Source organism: Odontesthes bonariensis, chromosome 8, assembly GCF_027942865.1.
Source record: "Odontesthes bonariensis isolate fOdoBon6 chromosome 8, fOdoBon6.hap1, whole genome shotgun sequence".
NCBI classification, from domain to species: domain Eukaryota; kingdom Metazoa; phylum Chordata; class Actinopteri; order Atheriniformes; family Atherinopsidae; genus Odontesthes; species Odontesthes bonariensis.
Genome location: NC_134513.1, coordinates 7,460,277 through 7,480,957, shown reverse-complemented (window position 1 = coordinate 7,480,957; position 20,681 = coordinate 7,460,277). Strand labels below are relative to the sequence as shown.

At 42.3% G+C, this 20,681-nt stretch overlaps 1 protein-coding gene across 1 annotated transcript in view; it reads right to left on the bottom strand.

Annotated features, from left to right (window-relative positions):
* nrip2 (nuclear receptor interacting protein 2) overlaps positions 1 to 12,290 on the bottom strand; it is a 30,472-nt gene extending 18,182 nt beyond the window's left edge. Inside the window, exon 1 of the mRNA XM_075471506.1 lies at positions 11,774 to 12,290. Within this exon, the coding sequence (XP_075327621.1) occupies positions 11,774 to 11,929 (156 nt within the window). The 5' untranslated portion in view covers positions 11,930 to 12,290. The remainder of the gene's footprint in view (positions 1 to 11,773) is intronic.
* Positions 12,291 to 20,681: the final 8,391 nt, after the last annotated feature.

Sequence of the window (20,681 nt, the reverse complement as noted above, 5' to 3'; positions counted from 1 at the left end):
CCAAATTAACTATAGTATACTATACTATTAGCTTTTTATCAACTGCTTTGCACTTTCGACACTTTGCTCTCTGATGGGGTCCCACAGTGTCAGACTCTGAGTCTGTCATATTGCACACTTTGTCCAAGCTGAGGAGACTCTCTTCACAAACTTTAATGTGTGAAAATAGTCCTCCCACGTGACGCATCTCAAGGTTTCAGAGCATTTCTCACCTCCTTCCACTGACGGCTTGTTAACAGACTGAGAGTATGTAAACTGACATCAATCATATGGCCTCCTTGTGTGTTTAATGCCATGAAATCTGCCGAAAACAGCAGGCAGCAGTAACCCATAGAATTGATCTTATACGCTTTGCGTCCCGCTGCTCTGCTTCAATTGACAGTCGTGTTTTTTTTACAGCAGCAATTGGCACAATTGAGGTGTAATCTGTTCATTTTATCACCGAGTGCAAAAGAAGATGTCAGACAATATCATTTTGAACAGTCATGTGTCATAGACAATGCAACGGCTAAAGAAAGCTCATGATTCACAGAGAATTACTAAACCACCTCTCCTTTCTTAGAACGTACCCTCAATGTCTTCCTTTGCAATTTGAGCTTAATGATTAGTCTGCAGATATTACACAGTTTTTTGTTTTTTTTGTGATTAAAATCAAAACCCTTGCCTCCAGCAAGCTAATGTGCCCAAACAGTTATTGCTCGATGATTGTGCTGATTATATTTAAGTTTTTTTTCTCATTAGTCAGTAATGTGTATACAGAGTGATCACCCTGAAAGGATTTGTGTTTTTACACTGCCATTTAGATATCATTTCAGCTTTGAAGTGCTTGAGGCAAAGTTCTTGTATGAAATCTAATTAACTGTGATTGCTTTAAGGTTGTCGGCTTGGAACAAGATTGTTTCTATCGTAATTAATTTTAATTTGTAAAAAGGCTTGCATTAATTATATTTTGATTACAGTGATGATGTTCAAAGATACATTGACGTGAAAAAAATAGAGCAATGTTGCAGGTTTATTAACAGCTTTATCACATTTTCACATTTTGGTGTGGCGTTCTAATGACATCACAGCAGGACAAACCAGCCTGGCTTGGAAGTCTGTGTCATGTCTCTCAAACCGCGAATTACTGCAACCCCGGGCAGGAAAAGGAAGTCCAATAGAAGCTGTTCACTAACACTCTGAGACCTGTAATTTTTCAAGAATCTTCAATCTTGAAGAATAATGTAGCCCCTGGTCTCCATAACCCTGACCTCAGCCCTCGACCTTAGCTGTTCTTTGCTCTGACCCAGCAAAGGGAGATAGTGCTGCTGTAGCACCAGTTTCTTGGCGCTGGATCCGATGCTTTGGTGTTCGAAAAAAAACAAAGAACCGGTTCTAAGTTAGGCTCTGGTTCCAAGTCAGCTTTATAAAAACTTTAACTGGTGGAAAAATGCCATTTCATTCCCACTGTGAAGGCTGATGTCCACAGTCAAAAATAATAAACTACCCTAATTATATGAGTAAGTTTTTCTTGTCAGAAATGCATGATACAGGCTTGTGCACTGGGTAGTAGAAGTTGTTCGACGACTTGACTGGGTCTTAAATATTGAAGTCCCCAGAGTACCTCGGGTAACCAAACTACTTCTGGCAATTGGAAAGTATATAATTGGCTTGTTTTACTGGGTGTACCTGCATTTGAAAATCCTGTTTGAACGTACAACTTTTGGTCTAAAAGTGGTGTGTGAGTTGCCATTGACGACTTTCGTCACACCTTAAACATTTTGCTGATTCGTCCAAAACAAACTGGGCCTCATCCGCAAACACAAAGCTTAAAACCAAGATAGTTTCTCTCATGGCTGTGAGTTTGCAAATCTAGACAATCCAGCTCCTCTCAAGGTAATAAACCCAGGCAAGACAAACGAATCATCTGCCAAATGGAAAACAAAGCCAGGAGCCTCTTTAATCACCATTGTAAGCACAGCTCTGTGCTGAAACTACGAGCATAGCATGACTTAGCGGTATGCTGCATACATTAAGAGGCACTCGTGATCATGCACATGCAGCTCACCCTTTTGAGAGAGTGATTACAGTGAGACTTACAGGACAAACAATCAAATCAATCAGCACAGGTGTTGAAATTGAATAATACAGGTAAGAATAGATAAAGTCAGAGATGGTTGATGCTGAATTAATTGATGGATTATCATGGGAAAAGAAACCAAACAGCTGGTCTTTCCTTGTATGAAAAATTGCACAAGCGATCCTCTTTTCAAGCGTGATGAGGGGTGTTAAAACATATATTTTCTTGCGCACAGGAGAATCAGATCATTTGGAGGAAGTAAGGAAATTCTGACTCTGAGTGTGTTCCAATATGAAGGGTCAGTTTGCTTCACGGGTCTCTCAGCTCATTTGAATCTCAATCTACGCCTCCTCAGAGTCTGCTTTAATCTGGTGGGTCATTCTGTGGAAAACTCTTTACTTCCTTGCTCTAATAGCACCATCAAACAGGTTAATGAGACAGTCTTGGATTCCAATCATGACCTATACGGGGTATATCAACTTTTGCCTTCTGGGGAGGCTCGTTTGGGTGCTTGAATGTTGGAACAAGTAAAAACTTTTTTGTGTCTTATCCTATCGCACTCGTCAATCAGCAGATGACAGTACTGTGACAGATTTTGAGTGTATAAACATCCGTCCATCCATTTTCTATACCTACTTAATCCAATTTAGGGTCACGGAGGGGGGACTGGAGCCCATCTGAGCTGTCATTGGCCGAGAGGCGGAGTGCACCCTGGACAGGTCGCCAGTCCATCACAGGGCCACACAACCATGCACACGCACACTCACTCCTACGGACAGTTTAGAGACGAGTGTATAAACAGATGTTATTAAAGTGCTGAATTGGATGTTTTCATGAGCCAATACATTATTTTGTCTATGCAGCTGGATGTGTGTCCTTAGGAGCGTATGAGGCAACATAAATTTCCACATCAGCGGACAATAAAGTGCTATCATCTAATCTTACATCTTATTTACTTATAAAAATGATTGAAATAGTCTGTTGTTGTGTTTTGATTTCTCATCTTTTCAGACACAATGACTGAAGTACCCGTATAAAAATATAGTGTGTTGTCTGTGAAAGAGGGAACAATTTAGGCTGAAACTGCTCCACTGTTCACATGGACACAATGTTCCCTTGTGACCATTCATACGTGTTGCGTTGCTGATTTAGCTGATGTGGGTCTTGTTGTGACCTCTGAGCATCAGCCAGTTCAAACCGGTCTCCTGCCAGTGGGTCAGAAAGACTGTTAATGTGTGACACCAGAGCTCCTCCTCCTCCTCTTCTTCCTCGTCCTCTCTGTCTCTTTGGCGCAGTTCCTTTCCTCTGTATTTCTCCCTCTGTGAGTCAGATTAGAGGCTTATTGCCATGTGGACTAATTATCTGACTGCAACAGGCTCATCTCTCTCATCCAGCTGGTTATATGAGCTTCCTAATGTCCTCTTTCTCATTCTGATCGACGTCTCCAGTGGCTGATTTCCTATCACACCAACCAGGGGGCTCCAACAGCTTCACATCTGCTGTCTGCATCATTTCCTCTTTATTCTTTGTTCACATCTATTTCTTCTACTTTATGACACGACTCTCTGTCTCTTCATTTGTCCTGACAATCCTGCATGGAAAATAACTGGCAGCCACAACTCCAGTGACCAAATAAACTACAGATTTGGTTCTTCTCTTGGTTTTTTATTTTTTTATCCTATTTGTTCATTATCTTGTTGTCATTTCAATTCAATTCCACCCTGAGTCTTTTTCACACATGCATTTTATTCACCAGAAGTTGTTTAGATTTCTCTACATCCAGCTGTCCTTTCAGTCCAGATTCCTCTCAGTCCTCCAGCAGCCTACTTCAGAGGCTGTTTACATAGAATCTGTATTATTCAAGACCACTTCCTCTTTCTGTGTGCAAGTGACGTCTGCGACTGTTGGTGTCAGATTTTGAGTCTGATTCTGAGTGGAAAGCTGAAGACACTGCTGTTGCACAGCTGAAGCTTTCACAGGGTGTTTCTGGAGGCTAAATGTATATCTTTTTTTGCAGTAAAGTAATTTGTAATTGCACTTCTTGGGTCCTTGGGTCAGATGAATATAAGGTGTGTACACATGAACATATGTCACATTGTGCGATACCCAACTAATTCTTTTTGTCTCTTTTGGTTTGCTCTGGTCCAGTATTTTTAGCGTCCTGTCTTCCTACACAGCACTCAGGGAGCAGCTGAGGGAGTGTTACCGCCCATCCACAGCTCCAGATGACAGAGGCAGGTTCCTAATTGTCCTGGAGCTAATAATAAAGCCTCCATCTGAACCGATTTAACACAATGTGTTTTGGCTGCAGGAAGAGGTTAACTCACGAGGGGTTATACAATCGCTCTGTGTGACACTGTTGAGTTTGCTCTTCACTTCTACAGTGTGTCTTTACCCTCAAGGGAAAACAAACAGTTGAATTCAGAGAGTGAGTGGAAATGTATATGAGAGATTTGCTGCACACCAGATGCTCAAGCAAATGATCAACTTCTTGAAACAACTGCAAATCAGGAAGTTCGCAAAACTCTGCTGCGACGACAGGAATAGCACCTCTACACCCTGTTTTTTCTTTAGGTCTTTAAATGATGACACTTCTGCGTCCGAGCTCAGACCTGTAGCCTTTAATCATGTTCAGAGGCAGCTAGTGACAGGCTTTCACACACAAACACACACAGACCCGGGCGCATGAGCAAACAGACAGCTGAGCTGCAAGGAACCGAGCTAAGCTTTGACAGCAACAGAGGAGAACAATGTGTGAGAAAACTGCTTCAATAAAAAGGATGATTTTTCATGCAGGAAAGTCTGATATGTTTTCCAATTTCAAAACCAGAAATATAATATTTGGGGGGGATGTGATCTTAATTTGAGATTATATCAATAAGATGTTTTTTTAAGTGTTACAAGATATATCATGAGCCAAATCAGCCAACACTGGGGTGTGGATTTCTGGTTTGACCAACTTAAATTTTAGAAAGGTGGTGTGAGACTGTGTGTTCAGTTTGTTCTGCTATAAGATCTGAGGAATCAGTCCTGACAACCTGTGGGACGGGGCTTTGCAGCTATTTTAAATGCACTGTGAGGAACTCATGAAGTAAGAAGCTATCTTATTCTACAAAGAGAAGTCAGCTGGTTATAATGGGGATCAAGTGACCGGTACTCATAGTCAAAAATAGCAATGGTTTTCTATCCGTTTGTGATTAACATTTTGCAGATACGAATAAGAAAAGGTGAATCAAACGTGTAAAAATCTATAAAAACTCCAGTAATTTTTGCTCGCGTGGGCTGGCTTTTGCCTCTTTCCAAGGACTGCAATTGATAGTAAAATTGGAGCGAGTGGGATGACAATCAGCTGTGAGTGTGGGCTCTGTTTTATTCGAAGATCAGACAACATGTTTGTGTATCAAGTGTATCAAAGCTCGAACAAAGGAGATATTTTAAGACCTCTGGAAGGGAATTGCTCATGTGGCTGGAATATCATCTCTACTGATTTTGGACCCCATCAATCAACAATCCGACAGAATGTTGACACATAGATTGTTTAATTAAAGACTATTGTTTCCTTTCACTGGAGTAGCCGGCAAAATATCACTCCAAGAACGATACATGTAAGAATCTTGTTTCGAGTACTGTTAATGCCCATGAGTTCACCAGAAGAAGAACACTGAACAAAAACAGTGTCCATGGCTCAGCTACAGGGAGAAGGCAACTGCCATCTGTTAAATATGACATGGACAAACCAGAAGATTGATGGATGGATGTTTTCGGGAAAGAGGAGAACAAGATATAAACTATATTTGAAAAAAGTACAGCTCCGCTTTCAAACTTAAGACACTCGTCCAATCTTTGAAACATGACAGCATCTTTCTTTGGGCTTTGGCTTTGGGTTTACCATCGTTGATGGGGCTATGAATTATGAATGATACCAGTACATTTGAAAAGAAAAGGCCAGGGCTTCTGTCCATGAACTGAATCTCAACAGAAAGTTGGTCGTGTAGCAAGACAACGACACAAATGCATACAAGTAGTTCTGCCAAAGAAAGGTTAAAGAATGATGAAGTGAATGATTTGGAATTACCTTAATGCAGTAGATAGGTTGAGAATGGAGAAGGGTTAACAAGTGGGTGTGTACAGTAGTGAACATCAAGGTCACACTGCGGTTATACAATAGCTTGGGTCACACTGGAATCAGGTGTTGGATGCATCCGTGCTCAGGTCTACATTATTTACATTGTGTTGCATAAAACAGTGACACAGCACTTTACGTCCTCACTGATCCCATCTATACTCTCATCTCCTTCCTTCCTCTCCATTGCTCTTGCATTAGAGAGGTTGATTTTTGCCCTTTTCATGTTCACCGCTCCCCCCGACTTCACAGCAGAGCAGGGCTGGAGTAATGGTGCTGCTGAGAGTGAGAGCGCCTCGGGCTAAAAAGCAGCAAAACAAGCTCTTACGTAACTGCTCTGCTGCTGACTTACACAGCGGACAGGACAAGCCAGCCAGCAGGATTGAACAGGAAGAAAAATTAGGTTACAGCCAAAAGATCTAGCATTACAGACCAGTTTTGTATATTTTAGTGAGTAGCAGCGGAGCACTCATTGAAATTTCTGGAAAAAAGGTTTTCAATGTGGGAGGCAGGTCTGGGGAAGACATCTTATATTAGTTATTGAATTAGTAATCAAAGTGAAATAACAGAATAATCTTTATGTGTCAGCGTTGGTTGAGTTCACAGATGCATCGTTTTTGTGGGATTTTTACAGGTTTTCCCACAGAGACACAGAACAAGCAGAATCAAAGCAAACACCAAGAAACACCAATCAACCCAAAAGAAATGAAAGAGACAAAACGATCAAAAGGACATAAGCAACAGAATTAAAACATCGTGAGATGTAAAATGGCCACTAAGACACTCAAAAAGACCTCGGGGACAGACGAAAAAAGAAAAAGCCTACAAAGAGACTAAAAACACAACAAAGAGACGAAAGCGACTTCACAGACAAAAGCAAGACCACAGTGGAGCAAAAATAATGCAAAATGATGAGTCAGACAAAAAAAACACTGTTTAAGTAATTACAAAATTACCACTTTTCATGAGAAATACATCAATATTTGGCTTTGGCTTATTTGGTGAGTGTCTGTGAGATCAAATTAAATAAACATGAGCATCCCATAAGCATTGAGCTAAACTAACAGGGTTTCTTTTTCTAGCTTTGTCGGAGAGGATGTCCACAGTCTAAACCCCTGATCTGAATTAGCAGTCTGACATTTTGAGAAGAACTCTTATTAACCTCGAAGAGTTAGATACAGGAGCATTTTTCATTTTTAGTGTTGTGGTAAACCAAAGACATGTTATTTAGTAAGCTTCAGAGGAACTAGTAGATGGACTAGCTAAATTAATGCCACGTTCCCTTCAGGTGGATCATGTATATATATATGATCCGCATTCTCCACAGCACCAATATTTTCATATTGGATTTTAACAACATGGTAATTGAATTAGACAAAAATAATTCCAAACGATTATTGGCTGTCAAAGACAGACTTCTGCTCTTGAGCTCTTAGACAAGAAAAAGTAGAAAAGCTGAGCAGAATGATTTACAGACAGTGTGCTGACAAACAAATGGCTCCAACAGCTGTACCCAGATGATCTCATCTTCTGCCTGTGTGCCACCTCAGAGGCACATCATACTTTCTTTTCATTTACAGTACATCTGTCCAGAGCCCAAATTACATTTTTTGTCGAGGGGACTTTCAGACATGGCAGAGAAGTAGCTTCTTCATCAATTTTCCTGAGCTATTCTAATAGAAAAACGCTTGTTGTGAATGCCTTATGAATAAGCTCCCTGTGGCCGTGTCTGTGTCACAGATGGGGTTTTGATAAGATGAACTTCAATCTGTCTTAAAAGAAGAGATAATTGGTATTATGAATGGAAGGTTTTCAAGCCCCTGCAGGAGATGTTCAATCAGACTGCCAATAGATGACTTGTACATTAAGCTCCATTAACCTAATGGAGTTTTGGAGGATCTTAGATTTTTAGTTTTATGTTTATATGTGTGGTTGTATTAAACTAATCTGTGCTCCCCAAGAGACTAAAAGCACGAGAGCTTGCAGCCATGTTTGCAGCTCGTTGCGGCACAGTGGTGCTCCTAGCCCACTGCTAATGTGAGCATGCTGTGAATTACAGACCAAATGGGAGTATATTTTTCTAAGTTCACCATCTTAGTTTGATAAACGTTCAACACATGGCCAAGGAGGTGTGATGGGCAAAAATGAAAATAACTGCTCTGAATGTAGGACTTTAATCTTTTATCCCTTCCCGCCTCTCCGTGTGGAGCACGCTGAGCCAGCTGGAAGCACAGCGGAGTCTTTAAGAACCACATAACATTCACATATCATCTGACAATCTTCTATCCTGTAAGATATCATCTAACTTTCTGCAGAACCACCTGGAGTGTAAAGTTTGTTCACACACAAAACAAGTTGATTTGATGATCACTGTGCAGCCAGAAACTGTAAAGAGGTGGTTTCTGTAGCCCTTGCCAGATATCGTTGGTGATATCTGCGGTAGATATGTTGAGCTGATGAGCCTTCCATGCCAGTTTGTATGCTCTATGTTTATAGCTACATGACTCAGGGGTTCTGCCTAAGAAAGAAAGAAGTATCTGAGCTTTCTCAAACATAGTAGAGATGTGTAGTGAGCTTGACAAGTTCTCTGTGATCTTGATTCCCAGGAATCTGAAAGTTTTCAACTCAGCTCCACAAATGGAGACAAGGCTGAAATCATGGATGCCAGACTAAAAAGGAGAAGGACCAGCTTGTTACTAGAACTGAGTTCAAAAGGCTGCATCTCTGATGGTATTTCCAGCATCTGGAAAGGGACCATCAGTGCTGAAAAGTAAATACAGGTTTGAGAGCAAGATGTGCTCCCATTCAGATGACATCTTTTTCAGTGAAGTCCTTGCATAAATCAGCAAGACAATGCTAAAGCACATACTGCATCAATTACAACTGCATGGCTTCATAGTGCCTGCAGGACTGATGAGCAGATGGAATCCTATATCAGACAAGAACGGGACAACATTCCTCTCCCAAAGGTCCAGCAACTCGTCTCCTCAGTTTCCAGATGCTTAAGATGAAATAGGAAAATGTTTTAATATCAACATTTCAATGTTGTCTATGTCCTGTTGTAAAAAAAAGAATGCAATCACTGCATTCTGTTTTTATTTACATTTTACACAGTGTCCCAACTTTTTTGGAATTGGAGTTGTAGATGTTTTGAGGCTGTTATATCTCTTTAAAACCATTTTGTGTCTCTTCTTAGTTGTTTTTCATCTCAGTGAAGCTATTTTGCATTTCTTTGTAGTTGTTTGTGTCTCTATGATGTTATTTTGCATCTCTTCTTTGATCATCTCTTCTTTAAATTCATGCTTTCATATATATCTTCATTCAGTTGCAATCAAATCAAAATTTCTTAAGATATGCTGACATTTCTTTATCTCTTAAGTAACACCTGCTTATTATCACAACCTTGTGAAAAAAACATGTGTACCTCAGAAACACAGGAAACAAATCCATCATTAGATCAGAGTGCAGTCACAGAGTAGATTAAAAAGGGGGGGAGGGGGGGGCATTTTTCTACCAAATGTGGGTTTTAAAATCTGGCAGACACAAATGCATCACAGTGAGATTGTCATAGAGCAAAAAGCGCTGCCAGTGCTGCTTCCCAATGCCAGAGCGATTATATTGAGGTTGCTGAAGAGCTCTAGGGAATCTGGGAAGCAGCCATCAAACCAGAACTCTGTCGCAGCAGTCATAAATTGTCAGAATTATTATAGGGGGTTCCTCCAGAGTGTATATAAGCACTTTGCTTTAGGAGTCTTCCGGGGGTAGAGGAAGTAAAGTGGTTGGACACGCTTCTTTTTACATGAAGAGCTGTGTTTCAACCTATGGCTCAGCCCTGAAATGTATGTGTGTGTTTGCGAGTGTGTGCACAGTGAGCTGTAACCGGCTTTGACATTCTCTCCTCTGTGGGCAAGACTCTGAATCTTTCATGACTCTGATGATTCAAAGCTGCACACAGTTCACATAACAGAGCAAACCGTTAATGCATTAAAACACTTATGAGCTTTCTCTTTTTCTCTGTTTATATTGTTAAAATTTGAGTCCAGCATCCACAGATAAAAATTAAAACTCTGCCATGCAAAGAAAAGAAATCCGGAAAGGCAGCGACACTCATTTGACCTTAGTTCATTAAAGATGGACGAGGTGAAATGGAAAACTTTTCCTCTTTTTGGGAATCATGGACGCCACATCCTTGATTCTAAAGAGGAGAGGAACCATCCTGTTATTAGCGCACAGTGCACCTGTGATGTGATGGGAGTGCATTAGTGCACATGGCGTAAGTAACTTGCACATCTGTTGAGGCCCCATTAAGACATTACAGGATATATATCTATATATACACATGTAGGAGCATTTGGAGCAACATATGCTGCCATCCAGGAGATGTCTTTTTTCAGGAGAGATCTTTCTTATTTCAGCAAGACCATGTCAAAACACATTTTTTACATATTACAACCACATCTGACAAAGAATTCAACAAACTGGCACCCTCAGAAGAAAACTCATTTCAGCTGCTTGTATTCGCGGCCTTATTCTTTTGATCACCACCCAAACCTCGCAACCAAAGGTGACTGTTAGAACGTAAATGGACCAGTAAATAGAAAGCTTAGACTTTCAGCTCAGCTCTGTCTTTACCACAGACCGGTGCAGTGCCCTCATCACTACGAGGCAAGGCAAGGCATCTTTATTTATATAGCGCATTTCATACCACAGGCAACTCAATGTGCTTTACATAACGACAAGGCATTTAAAAGAACAGCATAAAGCAGCAAAGAAACAAGCAATTTAAAGAGAATAAAAAAATAGAATAAAAATTAAAACACACAGTTAAAAGCAATCAATCACTACAGAGAAAGCCCCCATGTCAGTCTCTCGCTCCAACTTTCCATCCCTCATGAACACGATCCCAAAATACCTAAACTCCTCCTCCTGAGGCAAGGATCCATCTTCAACCCGGAGGGAGCACTCCCCCTTTTTCTAGTTGAGAACCTAGCCTCAGGCTTGGAGGGGTTGACTTTCAGCCGATTCACACTTGGCTGCAAACCACTCTAGTGTGCGCTGAAGATCATGGCTTGAAGAAGCCAACAGAATCACATCATCCATAAAGAGCAGAAAGGCAACCCTAAGGTTCCCAAACCAGGCACTCTCCTCTACCCAACTACGCCTCAAGAGGGATTAGAATGTATTTTTCTTTATAACAGTTTCAAATGTGTCAGCTGTTGATTAAATATTGGGTTAAAAAGGTTTATAGATCACCGCCTTTTGTTTTTTATGAACATTTTTCACAGCTTGCTTGATTTTTGGAACTCTTAGATTTGCATTTACTATTTCTTGACAGTTGATCTGATGAATAGTCAACAACACAGAAAAGACTGATCATCCATGTAGCAATGAGACGACTAAAGGTAAACTCTGGCGAATTCAGACATCAAAGTCAATTTACAGGAACTTGGGAGCCTTTTTTATGTCTACAGACAATCTAATTTCTATTAATCTCTGGTCAGTCTCGGGCAGCACACACAGCAACAGCCTTTCCAGTTTGGTAAAATATAAACTCTCAAGCAGTCTTTTGAATTCTCTCAAAGTCCACTCACCAAGTCTTTGGACGTGCCGAGTCTCTTGAGCCCATCCAGGGGCAGGAGGTCAGCTGAGTCCTTGTGTGTGAACTGGGTGGCTTGTTTCAGACGTCTCTGCTGGTGCAGGATGGCTTTATCCCGGATGGCTAGTTCACCTTTCTTTGCCTCACTCATGGTCTCGAAGTGTAAGGCAGTCGTTTCTAAAGCTGTACACAGCAGCAGCACAGAGTGGATGTCCGTGTGCGGAGAGGAGGAGAAACCCCCAGAAAGGCAGCTGTTCTTAAGGTTGCTGTAAAGATCCTCTTTAAGGTCCCTGGCAGCGGAATAAACCTGCAGATGTTGCCTCTTCCTGTCTGAAACACTGCTGTCCTCCCCTCAGGGCTTCCACTGCTCTCATATATCTGTCTCTGCAGCTTTTGAAGCTACTATCCTGTCCTCAGTGCTCCTCTGATGTGTACATGCATCTTCCTCACTGAGATCAGCTCAGTCTCTGACAGAGGCTGTGAAAGGCTGTGGGGAAGGTGTGACTGAGTCCGTGTGAGCGTGTTTTCTCCCCTCCCCTCACTGCCGTCTGTCCTTGGATCTCTCTGTCTCTCTGTTACACTCACGTTGCTACTTTCAGTGTTGACGCTGCAGACAATCTGCAAGTATATATGTTGTTTTTAGCATGACACAGTTTGCAGTATTAGTCCCGGCATCCCTGCTGTGGAGGTGTGAGGGAAATCACTGCGATCTGACCTCCCAAAGAGGATCGATCTGGACCGCTGATGGCAACCATTGATTTCCTCTGCCCCCCACTGACTACCATTGTGAAAGCAAGAATCCAATATCTTCCATTCATTCACCCAAACCACCAAAAGCTAAAAATACCACATCCATCTTTGTTCATGACCTCTAGACGATGGCACCTTTTCCATAGAGGTGATGATGCGGCCTAAAGGTGGAGGGTTTCATCAGGTGCAGTCAAATGCTCATCTTTGACAGGATGGCATTTAATGAGCAGATTCTGACAGAAGATGCATGTTGACATCAAAGTAAAGTGGGCATTATAAAACACATGACATTCATATAAAGGGGGAATCCTTCTGAGGGTGAAGTGGAAAACAGTGCCTGCCCTGCGGATATGGAGGGGGTGTTTTAAAAGCATGTGCTGCCCCCTGCTGGTTACCTTCTGTTGGATTGTTCAGCTTCTTGTCCTCCGTCTTCAAATTCTGTCTAAACTGCTGTTTAGTGAATTCAGATGGCATTTTTATGTTCAAAGGGACTTGTGTTTTGATATGATTTGTACCAGAGTTCATCAGAATCCTGTTTAGGGGAAACGTATACCTTAGTTCTGGATGTTAGATGTTTAGGAGTTTCTTTTTTCCCTCCACGTAACAGTAATTTATTTATCTTTTGTATTGTTTTGCTGGATCCGAGTGTATGATGACCTTGGTTCTGAAGATCTGGGATCAAAGCTCATGGTGGGATGCATTTTTAAAGGGAAGAGTGAAATGAAAGATCATATAGCCCAGGTGGTTGGTGCACTGCTTGGGATTGCAGAGGGCACTGGTTTGAATCCTGATGAGGCTTTGTAATGAAATGTTAAGGGTCGTTGGAAAGGAAAAAAGCATTTGGTTATGTCTATTACCTCAGGTGCCTTTTAAAGGTCAATAGTAATGAAAGGAACAGCAAAAGGCTGTGAGAACAGATCACACAGTCTGGTTTGATAGCTCAGCCTGTTAGGTAATTACCTAAATACAAGAGATCAAAACTTGAGGACTTTTGAAGTTTATAGTCCAGTTTCAAAAGAGAGACTAAAATGTGCGCAAAAAGATGTTCATTAGTGTGAGAGCAGAGTATGGGATCAGATAAGGGTCAGAAAGATTTCGCACTTGTACAATGATCTTCACATGTGTAACAAAGTTTTGGAGTTCTAAACATAGTTTGTGTATGTGTAAAACACATTTGTATCTGTGGGAATATTTTGTGCATGTGTAAAAATAAATCCAACGGACACACACATTTCCCACCTTCAAGTGCAACCCTGAAGTTGCAGGTTTACAGAACTCAAGTTACAAGTACGAATTTTGACGCCTGAGTGAATAGCCAATCAGCACGTTGCTTACTGACTTGCCAATCAACCCGGTGCCCACCCACGTGCCAACCAACCACCTAATCAAGGAGCAGCAATAACACCTGTCCTGTCCAAGACATTCTCTGGCCACAGCCTCTAAATGCATTGAGTTGCGGCCATGCGGTCAGCTGTTTGTGTTAACGAGCAACTGAACAGGTGTACCTAATAAAGTGGCAGGTGAGTGTATAATGAATATATGTGGTGAATGGCAGTGGTCCCAGCATTGAGCCATTAGACAGTCCTACACTAAGACTAATAGGTCTAAATAACTTTTAACATTCTATGATTCACTGTGTCACAAGCTTCATGTAAACCTAGAAAAGGACTGCAGAGTGTTGCTTATTGTCCAAGGATTCTGTTAATTCATTCTTAGGCCAGAAATATACTTGCTTTTGATTATGGATACGCGTGTTTATCCTGGCTGCCTCTGTGTTTGGAGCATCCCTTGTGCACATCCTCAACAATCCTTGGGTTTCACTTGACGTCACTTGCGTGGTTTCTAAGCGCGCGAACCTATGTGGTGGGCTACTGGAGCTGGAGCCCATTGAAAACAGCGGTGGGTGCTGTGAGTCCAGCGTGTGGGTGGATAGCATCAGTGTCCCAGATGAGTACGAAGCTAGAAAGCAAAGAGCTGCAGGTTGTGAATGACTTTGGCGGTGGCCTGTGATGAATGAAAAAGTGTATTGGCTGAATTGTCTTTGTTCCAAGCAGCAGAGATTAGTTAATGACAGTTGTGATGCACTTGAAGGTTTGGCTGATGAAGTGGCAGCAACGCGTGCGGTGACACGGCAGAAAGGTTTGGCCTGAGACGTGTCGGTGTGTGAGCGTGCAGGTGTTTGTGCCCTTATGGGGGTAGTTGGTGTAGTTTGATGGCAAATAATAGCGCATGAGATGGTTGTGTAGGCAGAGGTTTGGAAAGGCTTAGTTGAAAAGTCACGTGAGGATGGTTTCCTTGGAGGATGGTTGGATTGTTTGTTTGTTTGTGTCATGGAAAGCGTTGATAGTTAGAGTTATTTTGGGTTCTCCATGTGAGCACAGTGCGGTGGCTGCATTGCACCTGTAGTTGGAGGTGTTATTGCGCGAAGGCTGGATAAATGTGTACGTCCTGAAATGTGTGTCTCGCTCCTGTGTTTGAAGGTACTTGTGACAGTGAGGGTTAATTATTTTCCTGTTGTCTCTCTTATAGTGTGTAGTGGTGTCGATGTGTTTGGAATGAAGACATTTGATGTTTGTCAGGGATGTTGTCTGTAGTTATTCTGTAAGTAAATGAGTATTTGTTTTGAGTGATGAATCTGAAGATATATAGTGAAAAGGAGTGAGCTGTGTTGGAAGAAAGATGAACTGTCCTTTAGTATGTGTTGGGTGTTTTTTAGTGTATGTAAATCCATTTTTAGCATGTATTTCTGTGGGAAGTTGGCGACTGAGACAGTGATGTGTGTAACAGGCTGTTTTTGTATGTCTGAGTAAGTTGTGAAGTGTGAGAGTCGTTGAGAGGTCCATCAAATGCTGTTCTTTGCCTTGATGAGGTAGAAATGAAATGTTTGAAATGTTGATATGGTGTCTGTGTGCTTTGTTAACAGATATTTCCACCAAATCCACACCGAGTCAATATGTTTGTTAGCCGCAGTAGAGTCCCAAAGTAGGGTTTGTAAAGTGATGTTTTACAGGCTCTGGGTTTGCGTTTGTAGAGGCAGACGTGGCTGTAATGGGAGAAGCTGCTGATACCACAACGAGTGAGAGCAAAGGTTTAGAGTTTGTCTTGAATCAGAGGAGGTGGTTTGTGAACGGAAGTGTTTCAGAAATGTAGCATCTACAGTAATGTTTCCGAAGCGGATCTTTGAGTGAATTCCCAGGAATGTGAGCTGTTAGCTGTGGGTGTTAGAGCGCTTGTGAGGTGTGTAGAAGTTGTGGGATCAATCCCCAGCCAGTGAAAATGTAAACAATTAAGATCCAAAAGGAGCTTATTGGCAGCTCGTCTTCAGACAGCAGATCCTTCACTCACATTCCTGAGGGTCACAGCAGAGTCATGAAGTTCCCAAAGCACAGACAAACTATTAAACCTAAACATCTCAAACAAGGAAAGCAAAAACAGTATGTACAGTAATTAACAGTACACGTTACGCTGTGCACGTCTCCGGCACGGTCTGTTCCTGTTGATGAGAAAGCATCTGCTGCTAACTTACAGCTACACTGTTTCCCTCTGGAAACAATTCAGTCTTATTTACACATCACCAAATGGCATCTCAACACACATAGATAATATACTTCAATTCATTGAAATTATTCACACAGAGCTAATTCAAAAACTATTTCCTAACTGAGGAAACCAACAAATTGCACAGAAACTTGTCTTCAGTCCGATCCTCCATCCTGAAAATCTCACCTTCAGCAGCTAGCGTGATGAAATGGAAACTGACGGCTTGGTGAACTCACGAGAGGGAAGGCCAGCACCCTTCCCTGCGGTTTTTCCAGGGACAACTTACCCTTTTTAAATGGGGATACAGAAGTTGTGGTCACCCAAATGGTTTCCACTGCCTCTGTTTAAAGCCTGTTTGATCGCCTCTCATGGGGCACCTTAACCCTGAGGAACAGAAGGATAAGGCCGAGTCAGAGATTTGGTATAAATAAAGTCTCTCAGAATCGGATGCCTTTTGTGTCTTCTGTGAATGTAAACAATGTACATGCTTCTGTTACTGGGCTTATTCACATCTTATACCGAAACAAGGCTACGTTTTAACTACTTTTCCCTGTTTTGTTTTTTTCCTTGTTATCCGTTTCTACAGTTTAGTGATGCCACCTTCATGACAGACAGATGTGCTGCTGCTGGGGGGGCTGAGTGCGTCTCAACATCACGTTTCTCCCAGAGACCCAACAGTAACTAGATGTTGTCCATGAACTGAACTGTCAGATTAAAAAAATGTCTTCGGAGAAGGCGAGCTGTCCTCGTGGATCTGAGCGGATCTGGAGTGTCGGACATGAGCTGAGGCAGGAAAAGGAAAACTAAATTAAAGATTCATGTCTTTGAAATGAAGACTCCAAGTAAAAACAAAACAACCAACATCAAATATGTGAACTGGGAATATTATCTACAAAAATAGTACATTTCTTGAGAAAAGTACCTCATTATATACATAAATATAGGAGTAAAAAATAGCGCTTACAATCTTTTAGAGGCTTTTATTTTTATGTCCTTACCGGAAGTGATATCTAATTGCGTATCTGCTAGCTTGACAACCTCTTTGGATCTCTCTCTATACTTCCCTCTGGTGGCCATAAGATGTAACTACACCCTCAACGTCAGTATAAACATTGAAATGTGGGAAATCTTTATCAAATGTGGTTTTCTGATGGAAGAGAGCAGTCATATCAATATTTTTTAAAAAACTGTCATATTGAGTTAAGATTATGAATGCTGGATTTTTACCACAGCTTACATTTCTTATTGTTACTCAGTGTAGATAGATAGATAGACAGTTTCAAACCTGCACAGTAACTGATAAAAACCTTTAAGGATGAAAGTTCTCGTAAAGATTGTTGTACTTTGTCAGTTTGAATGTTTTACTGAAAGCATTGTTGTCCCGTTGTGTCTGAAATGGAGTGAAATCTGTTCCAAAGTCATTTTGTTAAAATGATGAAGGCAGCCAGCTGCAGTCTGCAGATTCAGTCTTTATACTGTGAGCAGGGCGTTTCTGCCCTCTAGTGGCCACAAACGGTATCCACAAAAAAGGTAAAGCTAGAGATATTACAAATGACTGATACTTCCGATGATACCTTTCAAAATAAAATATTTACAGACCTAAGAGTGAAATTCTCAGAGAAAGAAATCTACTTGTTTGCTTCAACAGCTCAGGCTGTCAGCAGAAGGCTTTAAGTCTGAAAGGGATTTTCTGAACTCTGCTCAAGAAGCATCTCATCTCTGTGGTCACATAGCGCAAGCTGTTAGAGGTCAGTTTGGGAAGTCTCAGGGACTGAGTTCAAGTCTTTACAAGGTTCCACTAATTTTTTCTCAGTCTTCAAGTTTTGAAACCAACAAGTCAGAGACTTTATTGGGATACAGAACATGAGACAGAACAGTCCCAACCCAACACCAAGCACCTGAACAAAGCAAAGACAGTTGATGAGCAAAGCTGCTTCACAGGAAACATGTTGGAAGACTAAAAGATAGTGTCTGTAGTCATCAGTCTCAGGTAAAAACTGCCAAGAAAACAGCACAAACAAGCAGAGGCGTAGCTCAGAGGGTCAATAAACTGCTTTGGTACACGGAGATCATATGTTCAAGTCCTGTGAGAGCTGCTTAAAGAGTTTAAATGTCTCCAGGCTTTAGAGGCCAAAGTAAAGAGTGAAAATCTTTTAGAAAAGGAAGGGCAGGTTGTTCAGCTCAGAGCAGGCTGGGATTTTTGAAGCCTAAATGAAAAGAGAAACTTTAGGATTCAACCTTTCAGTGTGGAGCTCAGGCTGTTGGCTGAAAGCTTTGAGCCTCTGGGAACGTGGAAACTATAATCATATGACTTTTAAAGTTCAACCAAGTTGCTCAGAAAGAGTAGCTCAGGATGATGGGAAGCTGCCTGGAGATGGAAACATCATGGGTTCAGTTCCCTCAAATGCTATGTGGACTTCCAAGTTTTGTTCTTTCAGGGATAGAGACCAACCATCAAACTAAGGTTTGTGTGAAAGTGTTACAGGGCAGATAGCTCAGACTGATAAAACAGTGAGGTGGTGTTTGGGGGAGTGGGGGATCGAATCCCACAGCTGTAAAGGGTGCATAGCATAGAAGGGCAGATTGGTAGAGAGCATAGGATGGTAGAGAGCATAGCATATAGCATAGGAGGGTAGAGAACATAGCATATAGCAGGGTAGAGAGCATAGGAGGGTAGAGAGCATAGGAGGGTAGAAAGCAGAGCATAGCATAGGAGGGTAGAGAGCATAGGAGGGTAGAAAGCAGAGCATAGCATAGGAGGGTAGAGAGCATAGCATATAGCAGGGTAGAGAGCATAGGAGGGTAGAGAGCATAGCATATAGCAGGGTAGAGAGCATAGGAGGGTAGAGAGCATAGCATAGAAGGGCAGATAGCATAGGAGGGTAGAGAGCATAGCATATAGCATAGGAGGGTAGAGAGCATAGGAGGGCAGAGAGCTTAGGAGGGTAGAGAACATAGCATAGGAGGGTAGAGATCATAGGAGGGTAGAAAGCAGAGCATAGCATAGGAGGGTAGAGAACATAGCATATAGCATAGGAGGGCAGATAGCATAGGAGGGTAGAGAGAGGAGAAGGAAGGGGGTCCCAAGAGAGGAGAGAGAAGGCAAAGAGGAGAGGAGGAAAGGGGCCCCAGAGTAAAGGAGTGGCAAAGAAAGAGGAGAAGGAAAGGGGCCCCCCAAGAAAGGAGAAGGGAAAGAGGAGGAAAGGGGCCCTTGAGAGAAGGGAAGAGGAGAAGGAAAGGGGCCCCCAAGAGAAGGAGAGAGTGGCAAAGGAGGAGAGGAAAGGGGCCTCAGGGAAAAGGAGAGATTGGTGGAGAAAAAATAGGAAAGTAGTCTTCCCTTTCCTCCTCTACTCTTTCTTTGCTAGTTTCTCCTTCTCTTGAGGGCCCCTTCCCTTCTTTCCTCCTCTACTCTTTCTTTGCTAGTTTCTCCTTCTCTTGGGGGCCCCTTCCCTTCTTTCCTCCTCTACTCTTTCTTTGCTAGCCTTCTCTTGGGGGCCCCTTCCCTTCCCTTCTCTCAAGGGCCCCTTTACTCCTCTACTCTTTCTTTCCTAGTTTCTCCTTCTCTTGGGGGCCCCTTCCCTTCTTTCCTCCTCTACTCTTTCTTTGCTAGTTTCTCCTTCTCTTGGGGGCCCCTTCCCTTCCCTTCCCTTCCCTTCTCTCAAAGGCCCCTTTACTCCTCTACTCTTTCTTTCCTAGTTTCTCCTTCTCTTGGGGGCCCCTTCCCTTCTTTCCTCCTCTACTCTTTCTTTGCTAGTTTCTCCTTCTCTTGGGGGCCCCTTCCCTTCTTTCCTCCTCTACTCTTTCTTTGCTAGTTTCTCCTTCTCTTGGGGGCCCCTTCCCTTCCCTTCTCTCAAGGGCCCCTTTCCTCCTCTACTCTTTCTTTGCTAGTTTCTCCTTCTCTTGGGGGCCCCTCTCCTCTCATGCTATACACCCTTTCCCTCACTGTTTATCAGTCTGAGCTATCTGCCCTGCAACATTTCCCTTCTCCTCTTTCCTTCTCTCAAATGCCCCTTTCCTCCTCTTTCTTCCTCTCCTCAGGGCACCCTTTCCTTCTCCTCTTTCTTTACTACTCTCATTAGCCCCTTTCTTCTCCTCTCTCTACCCTCCTATGCTATGCTATCTGCCCTCCTATGCTATATGCTATGCTCTCTACCATCCTATGCTCTCTACCAATCTGCCCTTCTATGCTATGCACCCTTTACAGCTGTTTACAGCTGTGGGATTCGATCCCCCACTCCCCCAAACACCACCTCACTGTTTTATCAGTCTGAGCTATCTGCCCTGTAACACTTTCACACAAACCTTAGTTTGATGGTTGGTCTCTATCCCTGAAAGAACAAAACTTGGAAGTCCACATAGCATTTGAGGGAATTGAACCCATGATGTTTCCATCTCCAGGCAGCTTCCCATCATCCTGAGCTACTCTTTCTGAGCAACTTGGTTGAACTTTAAAAGTCATATGATTATAGTTTCCACGTTCCCAGAGGCTCAAAGCTTTCAGCCAACAGCCTGAGCTCCACACTGAAAGGTTGAATCCTAAAGTTTCTCTTTTCATTTAGGCTTCAAAAATCCCAGCCTGCTCTGAGCTGAACAACCTGCCCTTCCTTTTCTAA